Source organism: Poecile atricapillus, chromosome 2, assembly GCF_030490865.1.
Source record: "Poecile atricapillus isolate bPoeAtr1 chromosome 2, bPoeAtr1.hap1, whole genome shotgun sequence".
NCBI lineage: Eukaryota > Metazoa > Chordata > Aves > Passeriformes > Paridae > Poecile > Poecile atricapillus.
In genome coordinates this window covers 48736178-48750002 of record NC_081250.1, presented here as the reverse complement: position 1 = coordinate 48750002, position 13825 = coordinate 48736178, and the positions used below count along the sequence as shown (strand labels likewise).

General features: G+C 38.4%; 1 protein-coding gene across 29 annotated transcripts in view; it reads left to right on the top strand.

The window, feature by feature from the left end:
- The window catches only part of ARPP21 (cAMP regulated phosphoprotein 21), a 290359-nt gene that overhangs the window by 231102 nt on the left and 45432 nt on the right, over nt 1-13825 (top strand). For 28 of the 29 annotated variants that reach the window (XM_058830258.1, XM_058830267.1, XM_058830256.1 and 25 more), the window contains 3 exons: nt 6262-6492; nt 10835-11004; nt 12504-12608. In XM_058830258.1, the coding sequence (XP_058686241.1) occupies nt 6262-6492; nt 10835-11004; nt 12504-12608 (506 nt within the window). The remainder of the gene's footprint in view (nt 1-6261; nt 6493-10834; nt 11005-12503; nt 12609-13825) is intronic. The other variant, XM_058830264.1, reaches the window with a different exon arrangement.

Sequence of the window (13825 nt, the reverse complement as noted above, 5' to 3'; positions counted from 1 at the left end):
CCTTGCTGTTGTTTGGTTCTACTTGCCGAGCCTCATATCTGTTATCCAAGACAATGAGATTATCACACAGGAGACCTGCCTGCTGTGCTGGGCAGGAACGTGTTGCCATTGCCCCCTGCCCCTTCATCGCTGTGTTCAGCCAGGTGGACAGATGACAGAATCTTCCCTATCATGTATTCTGTCTGTCTATGGGATCTGCCCCAGGGAAGGCAAGGTGCAATTTCTGCATGTATGTAGTTTTAAACTGCACTCTCGTGTATTTATTATTTGAATATAGACTGAATAGGCTATACAGAGGGTCTTGAAGTATGGAATAGACCATGCTTTCACTTCCATATTTCTTTGCCTCCCTTGAATATTTCCATACCATCAGAACTGAATTTGATGTGCAAGAATTAAGAAGGAGGCACAGGCTCCTGCTATACTTTATTTTGTATCATTCTACCTTAAGTAGAGTGCTGGTAAATATATTTCTCTGCAGCTTTGTGTTGCAGAGGAGCAGAGCATTTAAAATGGTGTCAGGGAAATCCAGTTTGGAGGAGATATCTAATTGCAAGGGCAATATTTTTAAGAAGCCATTTTAGTGTTAAAATCAAGCATAGTAAAAAGGATGCATTTAGGAAATGTATTAAAGAGGAGATTTGTGAAGCATGCCAATACTTGTAAATGCATCTGCACTCTGTAGGCGCCAAACCCCAAATTGCTTTCAAATGAAAGCTCTTATAATACATTTTTAAAACATCAGTGATATTATAATTCCATGTTCTTTTTTAAATGCTTTGACTTTTTTGTAAGGAGTGCGTTTAAACTGGAAAGCTAGCCAAGGCATGAAAGGAGTAAAAGAGAAACGAGATAAAAGGAAGAGGTGGGGAAGAAGAGCAAGACTGGATGTCGAACCAAACAAACACCTTCAAAGCCAGGACACAAAGTCAAACAGCCTGAAAAAAGTCAGAAAGACTACAATCCTAATCACTATTTCTATCCTTCTTTCTAAAATGCTATTGAATGGCATTAAAACAGGAAATAATAACAATTCAAAATACAATGGGGAAATATATCTTGATAAAGTGTTTTCCCTTCACCAAAATATTTTTAAGTGCATTCATACCATAGTCAAAGCCCCCATGTGCTATTTACATTTTCTAAGGTGCTTTAGGTACCAAGTGATACTCGGTTGTGCATGTTTTGCATACTCTCTTCAGTTCTTTCTGCTCTTGCCATAGGCAGCCCTGGTATTCTCTAGTTCAGTAGACATTTATAGGTTGAACATGTTTTTATTTTGGGTAATTTTTTTTTTTTTTTTTCTTGTCTTCACTACAGTAGTTGAAGTGGAATTGCAGAAGTGTTGCTACCCACGTTAGGCATGCTGCCCTGGTAGCATGGCAGAGTCTGCTAGGCACCAATTCTGTCCCAGTTGTCCTGTGGAAAGAGTTTTCTCTGAAGAACTTTATGGTTCACAGTAATAAATTTAAATTATTTTTGTCTTGCATATAATTTGTATGAAATCAGTGTGAAATCATTACTTGGTCAAAATGTTCCTCATTGACTAAATGATGGTAAATATTTATGGCCTCCTTAGATGTGAAAATTATTATCTCTATATATATGTCAGTCACCCAGAAGCATTGTTAAACACTCTTCCTGAGCAAAGGAGTATTAAAAATTTTCAGGATTTTTACAGAAGGCTCACAGCTGCCTTCGACAGGATATACAGTGGTGCCATATTAAGGCTGTAGCCTTTCTGGATCACTTTTTGTACTGTCACCAAAACGATATGTTCTTCCCCTAATCTGTGATAAATCAGTAATTAATGGTACATAGCAAACAAGCAGGAAATGAAGCACAAAAAGATGTTGGCTTCCCCTTAGGCTCACAGAGAGATCACAGAACATGTTGTTCTCTGCAGTAGGGTCCAGTAGTGTCAATTAGTCTTAGACTTTATTGCATTCAGCTGCACAGGAATTGGAGCTTAGCATAGGAATTATGTTACTTCATTTTTGCAAACTTCACAAAGGGGACTGTTTGAAACCCATTACATGGTTATCTTATTGGTTCTGACGGTTATTTTCATGCACCTGTTGCTCGTTTAGAAAGCCCTGTTCTACTGAAGAGCTCAGATTGTACACTGAAAATGAAATTTCCTTCTCTGTTATTCTGTAGTTCAGTAGGTACAAAGAGGTGTTCCAAGCTCTAATTCAGTATTGAGTGGGGAATTAATAATTTAACAAATTTCAGTCAGATTGCATTCCTGCTACTTAGGACATCATACAAAATGTTGGTTTGTTTAGCTTTCTAGTAATACAGTAAACTTTCCAGGGCTGACTAAGAGTAGTAAGTGAAATAGTTGTCCCTATAGGGGAACAATGATGTACATGTTTAGTCTGTAACACCCAAAAAGAGAAAATCTAGCGTATCAGCTACCATGTTATTGTCACTGGCACACTGCAACAGGTTTTAACATCATGAGGGAAAACATGTTTCAAATAAATGTTCTATGTGTATCTACGTAACTAGTTAGATAATTTTTGGGGAGCTTGAAAGTTGTAACTGTTGCACCTTCAGCTTCTCTTAATGCATTTTCCATTCATTGGAATGCACATCTGTCAGAGTGTATTTCTTTCCCCCTTAGTTGTGAAAGCTGGTTGCACTGGGGTATTAGCTGTGTTGATACAGATCTGTCGGGATCATTAGCTTGCTTGGCAGGGCTCCAAGTAATCGGAGACACAGTCTGATCTCTCCTGTTAGCTGCTCATTGCTACTCCTGTTGGGAAAGGCATTTCAATACATTACTACAGGCGTTTTAATACAGTAACCTTCCTTTGCTGTTTTGTTGTTTAGGTTTTGGGGTTTTTTTTAATCAAGTGTCTTGTATTTTTTTTCTCTGAGTTTTGGAACTGGATCTCTCCTTCTTTATAATTTATTTGAATCAGGCGTTAGCCTGATGAATCTTTAAGTCCAGCACAAACTGTCAGAATATTGATGTATGGGCAGCAGGTCACGAGCCAACTGCTTCCAGTCATAATCTTCCCACTGACTGTGCTGAAACATCAGTTTTATTTTTAGAAGTGCTGCTTAGAGAGAAATAATCATGTTCATATGAGCACATGCCATTTTCATTAAAAAAAAAAAAAAATTCTAAATATGTTGTTGCATAAAGAAATGCAAGTGACTTAATGTGTTGGTTTTGCATTGATTGGCATTTGGGGAAGAAGTAAGGAATCACCACTACACTTACAGAAGTAATAATTAGAAATAAATATTTCTAATCTAAGAGCCTATATCCAAGGCAGAAATACTTCCGGCATTCCATTGTTCCTGAAAATGATGATGGTCTAGGGTAAGTAGTGATAGTGGATAGGTCTTGAGAGTGTAGTTGATAAGAAAGGAGAAATTTGCCTTGGACTTGAAAGGTGAGATGAACAGAGATGTTCAAAGTCATCAGATACTGAATGCTGATCCAAGGAAAATAGAGCAGGACATGTTGCATCACTCTCTAGTGCTCAGAATATTGGAAAATTAATGGTACTTCCATGTTCTCCCTCTGCAAACCCTCCAAGCTATTAAGCATTTTTGGTGTTTTATCTATCTCTTTTTCTTTACAGCTCTTTGAACTTCTGTATCTCTCAGAATACTTAAAAAATATATTAATGGAAAGTGATGAGAATGTGAAGGTTATTATTATCTCAACTGTGAAGCAGCAAGAAAATTATAGAATAATCTAGAAGAACTATCCATCATTACATACTGAAAAAAAGAGGTTAGATTGTGTAATGGGGGCAAAAATCTCATTTAGTCCAAGTTCCTTTCAGAAGTCTTTAGAAAGACATCTTTTAATATGAATGTGAATAAAGTTAGAGAGTTGATTTTTTTCCCCTTTTCTTCAGTACTGAATTCATTATAAAGTGATTTCCTATTCCAAATTTAGGGAGCGTGAAAACAGCTAATCAGAGCTACAAAGACAAGATTAATTGGTGTTAATTTCCAAACATTAGTGTTGGAATTTACTTGGCTTAATAGGTCTGGACTTAAAATGATAGGAAATAAGCTATTATAATGGAACTAAAAAATGTTGATCGTTCTTATACAGTATAAATGGGGGCAAAATTGGTACAGCAGTAATTTCTGGAATTTCCTTTTTCTTTTTTTAAATTCAGAAAATTCTTGGTATGGTTTTGTGACTTATTTGTGTTATTTCACAATCACTAACTTGATCTACTGACATGGGACAGCAGATCTCAGATTTTTTAAGGCTGACATTTCAAAGCTATCAGTTTGAATGTGCAGTGATACCTCAAAGTATTTTCCACTGCTTCCATGTGATGACTACACCTGAATTCATTGCAGTCCTCTGGCTTTTATCATTCAGCAGCTGGTGTAGATCAATACATAATTCTGCCATAAAAACAGCAGAAAGGGAGGACAGAAAAACCAAAACAATTGAATGTCAGAGCTGCAATCTTCTTTTGTGCCAATAGCATTTCATTGGAGTAGCACAAAAAGTGGAGAGAGTCTGAACTCAGGCTTCATACTACTCACACGCTTAGAAATAATGGGAGGTTTAAGAAATCTCATCACCACTACCATCTCCAGGTAGCTTTCTGACCCGTTGAATTCAAAAGGTGAAGGAAAAACGGAGAAAGTAAAGAACTCAAAGAAATAACATGAAGTGCATGTAGAATGGCCAGGGAAATATAGCAAAGGACCTTGTAACTGATGTGGAAGGAAAATTGAACTCCAGCAGTTGCATATACAATGGCAAGGAAGATACGAAATACTACTTGCAGCTTAATGAGGATGACCTCCAGGAATAACTGTGATTTATAGAAACACAGGAATCTGAAAATATCTAATAAATAAAACTATTTCTTCAGGAATGATATTTCCAAATTTCTAACCTCAGTCTACAAGGAGAGGAAAAATATAGCAACTAATACAACTTTGAAATGTATTTAATGAAACTAAAAATATTCTTTGGAAATCTCTATTACTTTCTTTTTAGATTACATAGCTACTGGAGAAGATGTAGAGTCCTAAATGTAGATACCGAAGATGTAGGGTCCTAATGATGGCAAGTAGTGCACAGCTCACAGAGAGGACTGTGTCTGTAGTGATTGCTGTATGAATACAAAGTTGGAAGAAGATGGATAAAAAAATGTGTGTTACACAGTAACCTGCAGTACTCTGAAAAAATCTTCTGTTAAGTAACAGGATGCCGGTGTGATTTCTTCAGAAGAAACCTGCTCTAATTTCTCTTAATATGAGAAAATAAATGAATTTCAAATGCATTTGACTGAAAATGAAATTGCAGCTCTAAACAGTTTACTACAGGGTCCACCTACGGTATCCCATATCTGAAAGGATATAATTTGCCTCAAAGATGTTTGCTAAACTGAAGTCTGAATTCTATCCTTGCTCTTAGTCTGTACCTGCAGAGGCACACTGTGGAGTTTAGATGCACAGACAGTGCACTCAGGTAAAATGAAAGAAGTTACAATTGAAACACACTTTGCTCTGTGGAGCAAGCATCCATACCATCCTGCTTTAAGGAAGCTGATCACCTGAGCCTTATGATCTCAGAGATTCTTGTCTTTTTTCTGTGAAGCAAATTAAAATCTAATCAAGTAGTATCTCAGAAGTTTGAAAATTATATTTGGGGTTTAAAATAATGTACCTTCCTATTTGTTCAGGCACAAACGTGCTTTAGCACAGTTGATTTATCTTGATTGATCAATTTTAATAGGTTTGGTTCTGAAAAACCAAAGTGGCAAAAGTCTTGGGTACCATCTTAGGTAGCTTTAAGTTAATATGGATATTGCACAGCTACCTTGTGACTAGACTCATAACTCAGTTGCTGTTGCTTTTTACTTACAGAGAATGTTTGGTGATTTTTTTTCTGTTACATTTTTGTTTTGGTTTTTGTTTTTTTTTTCATGTATAAACACTATGTTTAGTTTTTATACCTTATGAACTGATACCTTGGCATTATAAATACATGACGAGGATTTTGTGTTCCTGTTTGATAAATCTATTTACTGGCTGGGGCAAGCTGATGTTGCATGAGGAAAGAGGGCTTTTGGATTGCAAAAGTTACCACTGGGTACTGGGTTCAGTAGGGAGTGAAAGTCCTGCTTCTACTAGCTGGGCATGGAGTGGTGCATGCTTTTGCAGTCTGTGAAGGCTGTCCTTGTGTACATGCCCTATCTGAGGGGACTGGCATCCCTTGTAACCCCACTTCCTGCTATGGTTGTGTCTCCCTGCTAGGCTCAGAGTCTTCCAGCAGTGCTGGCTCCTCAGGATCACTGTCACGAATACATCAGCCTCTCCAAAGTGCATCTCTCGTCCCTGGGGTAACAGCCAGTTCTTCAGGCAGCGTGTCCTACCCTGAGAATGGGATGAGTGGCCAGGTGGCCCCCAACAACACCAGCTATATCATTCTTCCACTTGAAGCTGCAGGGATACCGCCTGGCAGTATCCTTCTCAACCCACACACAGGTCAGTACAGTTCCCTCCTGCCTGATTCTGCCCTTTGGTGTTTTTGATGTCAGCTGGTGAATCAGCAAATCTCGTTACTAGATATATTTTTCTAGAGGCACTTTATGAGCAAATATACATTGAAATGAGGTTTGGCAAATTGTTGTTTCCAAATGTGCGGGCAAAGCTAGATTTGATTTCTGAAGCTGTTGTGGCATAGCTGGTGGGAAGTGATAGAAAACACTCTTGCTCTGTCCCAGACAGGATATTCATCATTCAGCAGTCCTGGAGCTCCCTGGCTCTCAGTGAATCCTCTAAGATCCCATTAGCATCAATAAGGACAGATGCACTTTTATAGCAAGCATGCTGAGATATGGTATCATATCTCCAAACCAAAATACAGTGTCGCATTCTTAGAGATTGTGCTTAACAGCAGAATTTCAAAAGACTCAAAGGCTCAATTTGAATTTGCACTTCAGAATTAATTTTATGTGATCCATATGATTAGCAATTGTATTTAAATTGTGACATTTGTGAAAAGAGAAAGATGTAACTCTTCCATTCCTGATAGTTATCATCACTGCAACTCACAAACAAGGCACTTGCAAGCACCCAAGTGCTGTGGGCACTTCAGAAACTCTTCAGCTTGAACTTGAGTGCTTGATGAAAGCTTAAGGCAATTTGTTACCTCCTTGGTCTGGATGAAGTCTGGATCATGTTATACTGTTACTCACCACCATATTGTACTATCAGTTTTAAGAAGGTTCAGGGAGTTTGAGACAGTGTTGCTTCTTTGGTAATTTGGACTATTCCAGTGACCATGAAGAGCTGTGCGGTCAACCTTAGCTGAGTTATGCTGGGTTTAAAACAAGAAAGCCTGTAGTGAAATATATCTTCCATTATACTAAGAGCTGAGGGTTAAATTCCAAAATATTTTTTTCAAAGTCCTTAAAAGAACATTCAGGAGCTTTTTCTTTGGGATTTTTTGTTTATAGCTTGTATTTTATGTGTATTACATCCCTGTGTTCCACTATTTTGGTGGAAATGCTTAAAGCTTATTTGTGTGTCCACTACTAAGAATATTTTTTTTGGTCATAGTTCAGTCAAGAAAGTTGCAGCATTTAAGAAAAATATAGCCTTGGTAAACTCTTAAGCCAATCTTCCCACAAATATTTATCGATGGTAGTATCTGGGGCTGATCGATATGTATCAGCATATTTAAAATCAAGGAGGAGTTCTTGTTTGTTTAGATTTGAATGTGATAAATTTGATAAGTTTTGTCCAGGGAGATGACTTAGTAACTTGCACAAACCTTTACTCTTCCAAAGCCTTTACTCTTTAAGTGTACTTTTTTCCAAGCTATTGCATTATTGACATGAGAGCCTAATACTGTCAGCGAGGAAAGGATCCATCATTATATTCATCTGCTCATTTCTCTTCTGGTAGTTGTCAGTTCTGTCTGCAACATTGAAATTTCTTGGTCAGTACAGGAGACAGTATTTTGTGTTCCACCATATGGTCCATTTCCGTACAAACTCATCAGGCCTAGGCAGGAGTCAACCGCAATTCAGGTGGCAGGACTGAGAAACAAATGAAAGGAATTGATGCTGCTTGGAGCCCACAAACAGCTGAGAGGTATTGCTTGTTCCTGCCCAGGATTGTTCCTTGACTTGTTCCTGGCAAGGACAGAGACTGGAGCTCACCACACTTGAAAGCCAGAAGAGCATTGTAAGAGGAACATCTCTTACATCTGTCTTGTCAATTCAGCAAATTGCAGCAGCTAGTTCAGATTTTTGCTTGGTATGTAGGGAGACTATTTTTTCTGCTATAGGTATAATGCCTCTCAGTACTGTCACTAGACCAGAGCACCTTATCTTCCCTCCCTGTGTGCCTCTGTCTGCAGATGCATCATTGGGAAACCCATGCCTGTCTGTATGTTTAACATTCAGGGAGCAAGTATTTTTGTGTATGTATTATTTTGTGTTTCTTTCAAACCTTGTGTTTTGTTTCTGCTGATCCATGTAAATATATACATAATAAAGTAATGGAAGAAGCAGATTCTTTAAAAACCTTAAATTCTTGTCTCACACTCCTAGCTTCATGCTGCTACCTTGTGCTGGAAATCTGACTGTGCTTTGGCATCTGCTGTGTTTTCCACATGCAGCAAAATACATGCTGCAAAATTGCCACTCCTTGGGCTCAGAATCTTTGCATCTTATTAGAGAAACATTACAAAAGAAGCTCCATGGGGAGGAGATTTAGATTGCTAGATGCCGTGATCGACTATCAAAGTGATGGATGCTGTCAGAAACAGAGATGAAGAGAAGACAGTTGAAAGAAAAGGAAAAAGGATCTTTGTTTCCTGTAATGAATAGATTTTCTTTCCTAATGTGATACCATTCTTTAGCTCTTTCTTCTCCTCTTACAGAGTGGCTACTTCCAGTCTTTTTCTCTCTTTTGATCATTGTGTCCTTTAAAGATCTTTCCTTCCTTTCACACTACATAGTCACTGGCTGTGCAAGCCTCTAATGGCATCCAGAGATGCTGTCAATTTTGTCCTGCTCTGATTGTAACTCTGCTCCATCCCAGGAATTTGGAATCCACACTTTCTTTTCTACATCTGCGGTTTCCTTTATTTTCTCTTCTCTGCTTTACCCTTCTCCTTCCCCAGATAGTCAAGCTTCTTACTTGCTTTGGCAAAGAGGCATTTCTGTGGCTGTGCTCTCCATTTCACTTCATCAGCTGGCTTTACCCTTTAAAGGATTCTACTTGACATGTTCTTCTTTAACCCCTCTGACAATTTAAGAGCATTTACTTTTCATTTGTACTCCTTGAAATGACATTGCAATCTTTGCCCTTCTATCAGGGCCACAGTTCATAACTTACAAATGTCTTCCCTGTTACCTTCTGATCTCTCCTTTTCATTTCTGATTTCAAGATTTCTTCATGAGAAGTCTTCTCTTTTTTTTTATCTTTAAAAGTGTTGCTAGGACTTTACACTTTCTGTTCTGCCATCTTTCATTAGGCCACAGGAAATGCTCTTTATTAGCTTCCCTTGAGCACCTGACACAGGCTTTGGGAGCATGTTACCCTGCTCACTCAGTCTTCTTAAGTACTTCTGGGGCTTGAGATTCCCAAAGCTTGGGAGTCCATGCCACAGTCACCCAGTGGGTTCTCAGCAAGAATCACTAAATCAGTAGACAGAACTGCCTCGTGCTTCTTTTCACTCACTCATGGCATTTCTCTGCATGAATGTGGTGTTGAGTTCATCCAGAAACTTGATGCTTTAGAGAGAGAAGGCAAGGTTCTTTAGCCAGTGTTCTTCATGATACATTGGAGGGAAAAACTAGAAGGCTGAGAAGTGGATAGAACAGGTAGAGATGCTTCATAGGGTACAAATCAGAAGTTCATTATTTCACTGTTGCTCTAAGTCCCTGAACTCCTCTAGATCTCCCTTTTTATCTCAGATATTCATATTTTAGTTACCTACTTTAAAGGTTATCACATCATTGCTACAATTACTTTTTTTTTTTCCTCAAGGAAGCATGTAATTCCTTTGATTTACAGATTTATGATGGAAGTGAAAAGAGAACTGAGGTCATGGAAAACATTTTTCCTACTGAGAAATAACATTTCTTTTTCTGTTTTCAAGACAATGACTTGGGTAAACTTTTTATTTTAAACAAATATTGTTTTTGTAAAGTTATTTTCTCCAGCTTAATTATCTGAATCAGAATGATTTCAATAACTTAGTAGAATTCTGAATAGGATTTGTCTTGTATATAAGAGATTTTTAAGTACAACTAAAGTATTGCTTCCTTGAAAACTGGAGTGCTACCTACTAAGAACATAGGGCATAGCTCTCAGAAGTACAGCTCTGTGTTATTAGAATGTGTAAGTAAATTAGTAACAAGTGTGGGTTTGATTTTTTTGCCCCTTTCCTACAAACTGTGTTGTTTCACAAATAGTTGTGTACATTTGACTGCTGTTGTGTGAGAGGAAAATGTAAGGGAACATTCTCTACCCTCAGTGTTTGCTCCAAAGTTCCATTTTAATGTTAATTGATTCATCATTGAATGATTTCAAGTAACCATAGCATCTGAATCATCTTATAGCCATGGTAACTTTCCACCCATTCCTTGGAAAATCATACTGCTGAAACAAATATCTGCTGTCTTGCCTGAAAACAAACAAAAGCTGTCTGATACTGTAATTACTGTAATGAGATATTGAAAGTGATGAACAATTTACTCTTGTAGCAGGTCAGCTAAAGAGTGATCAGTTAAAGCAAAATTATTTGCTTTCACACAGAAAACAGTATGTTCTTAAAAGTGTCCAGCAAGAGCCGGGTGCTTTGTTTCAGGTCAACCATTTGTAAATCCTGATGGGACGCCGGCAATATACAATCCTCCCAGTGGCCAGCAGACAATGAGGAGCCAGGTGGTGGGACAGTCTCAGCAGCAGCCTTCACCCCAGCAGCCTCAGCAGGTTCAACAGCCACAGCAGCAAATGGCAAGTCACCTTGTCACACAGGTAGGTGTGGTGTTGTTGGAAAAAAGAAGGAGCCCTTTGAGATTTGAAGAATGACCTAGGGGAAAGAAGGGAGGAATGCAGCTAGACCAAATATCAGGATGTTCTTTTCAACATGCATAAAAAAGATGGAGAGGGAAGATGGCATCTTCAGTTTTATCTAAAGGATTTAATTTTCAGAAGTACTGTTAAGCATGTTGGTGCAAGTCTACATGAAATCAGTTTGCCAAATTTATCCATTATGGAAGCTGAAGCATTCATTCTCAGACCGGTGCAGTCTGTCATTCTCTCTGAAGAGCCAGAGACATTTCCCTTTTGACAACAGTGGGCTTGACTCAAAGAATAAAGTACAATAAGAGCTCTAAAAACCCTTTCCTGTCCAGCTGTTTTGGGCCCAATCTGTGGGTGCTCTCCAAGTACCTTTTCCCCATATTGGTGTTTTTCTGCCTGCACCAATATTCTGGCCATGATCCTGGTCTGAGCTAGAGGTTCTGGAGCTACAGAAGGAAGAACAATTTTGTTTGAGCACAGTGCAATGGTATGTTGGCTCTCTGGTCCCTGCGCTGCCCATGGCATATGGCCAGACGTGGCTGAGCATGGCCAGCAGGGTTTGAGTCTGGTTCAAACTTAATTTTGTGGGTTGCATACCTCTTCTCCCAGGGCAGAGCAGGGAACTACTCAAGCAAGAATCCTATATCCTGCTTAGTCACAGAGCAGCCAAGATCTACTGTGGTGTAGCTTTATAATTTGGCACAACTCCATCCCAGGTTATGCAGAAATACAGTGTTTGAATTCAGTGAAATTGCTTCAGTTTTACTGGGTTTGGACTTATATGGTTATGGCTCTTATTTCTGGATCTAGTCTTCGCAGTTTTAGAAGACAGAGATAGTACCAAACCTGTAAGAAGTTATATGAGAATTTAAAATGAAAGGAATACTAAAGCTATTCCAAGGTAATAGTGCTGTAGAAAATTGTATTTTTCACTTAGATAAACATCTGCTCCAAGCTGATGGCTGATCTGTTAGTAATTCACAGCCTGTTCTAGGTAATTTTTTTAAACCCTTGTGTTCTCCCAAAGCAGCTTTACAACCATTATTCCTTTGTCTATGGCACACTTGGAGGTAAATCAGTCACTAACAGTGAAATTCAAACACACACTTATGCTATACTGCTTTCCACTTTTATCTCTGTAAATTAAATGTAGAATCATAATTTGTCGTTGCCTCACATTACGAGTAAGAAGGTACAGCTGTGGCCATATTTAATCTAACAGCCATCAAATCCATGAAAAGAGGCAGAAATATCAGCAATAAATATTTTTTTTTGTATAAGGCTAAAATGAAGAGTAAAATCACAATACTTGACCTGTTGTACTGAGACTGGTGAGCTCTGTATTTTCAGAGCTGTGTTTGAGATCTTTCTTCTCAGTAACAAAAGTGGTAGTGGTGCTTGCTGTCTTTCTCTGATGGAATTTATTGTCTTTCTCTTTGCTTGTTTTTCAGCCTGTTCAGACAATGCAGCCATCTTCTCAGTCAGTCCAATATCCAGCAGTTTCTTATCCTCCCCAGCATCTCCTGCCGGTCTCTCCAACGCAGCAGTTTTCTGTGGTACTGAGGATTTCTTATTTATTTTTCTTTCCTTGAAGTTGGAGGTGTGAGTATGTGTGTCCAGGAGCCTCTGGTGAGCACTGCAACAGGTGTCCCATATGAGAACCCTGTCTAAATACCTGTTCACCTTTATGCTTTGGTCCTGACAGGCACTTTGTACGAGCATTCCCACTGATTCTGGTTGCCTAACCTGAAGGGTGATGTTAGAGCAGAGCTTTCTACCTGCTTAGCAGACCCTTCAGAAAAATATTTTGTTCTGCCTGCTGGTAGGAGCTTGTCTCCTCATTTAATGTCAAGTGACCTTAATTTGCTAACTTGAATAGTTGAGATTTGAGTTTTGCCTCTTTCCTGTCCACAAAGGCAGGAGAAGAGACCTCTAGAAATCATTATTTTTTATTTTGCATTCTTTTATCTATGCATTAAATCCACTGCCTGGATTTATTCCTTGGTGATATCAGAGGATTTGGGAAGGAGAGTAGCAGTGAACCAGCTGCAGATGTGGTGTACTGTACATCGTGACAATGCACCCATGGACATGTATAATGGAATAGAGTGTTCTTCTGGAGTCTGATTCTGGCTTGGTGATTACAGGGCTAAGATTATACTGTTCTAAAATGAAGCTGACATTTTAAAGAGGCCCTAGGAGATCTCTTTCTGTTGTTTTTCTCTCTTGCTCTAGTAATCTCGTTCATGATTGATTATTTTTTTTCCCAAAGTCACATTGTTATAGTAAGCTTTGGAAACAAAGCTGAATCCTTGCAGATAAAATAATGTTATTAATGATTAGTAGATGAGTAATACCATTTAAAGGAAAATAAATATTCTATGCTGAACAAAAGTTGCATATCTCAATGCTAATTCTCTTACAGGAATATCAGGTATAGCCCTAGTGACAGTCATAAGAAGGCTAATATTTGTTTCGGTTAATTTAATAGTGAAACGTCATCTGAATTTCTATCTTCAATATACAGTGCATTATACAAACACTATATAAATTATATGTGTTTGAAGATGTTTCTCTCTTTTGTGAAAATCTAGAGGCGTTCCTGGCTCAGTGAAGTTTCTTGTAGAATCTATTTGCAGTAATTTGCCATTCTGGTAATGAGTATCCTAGCTTTTTGAAGGAACAGCTTCACAGAGACAACTTATGTGTCTGAATATGAATGTAGGATGATGGTGAAGTTTACAGCATTTCTTCCATATACCACCTGATGATC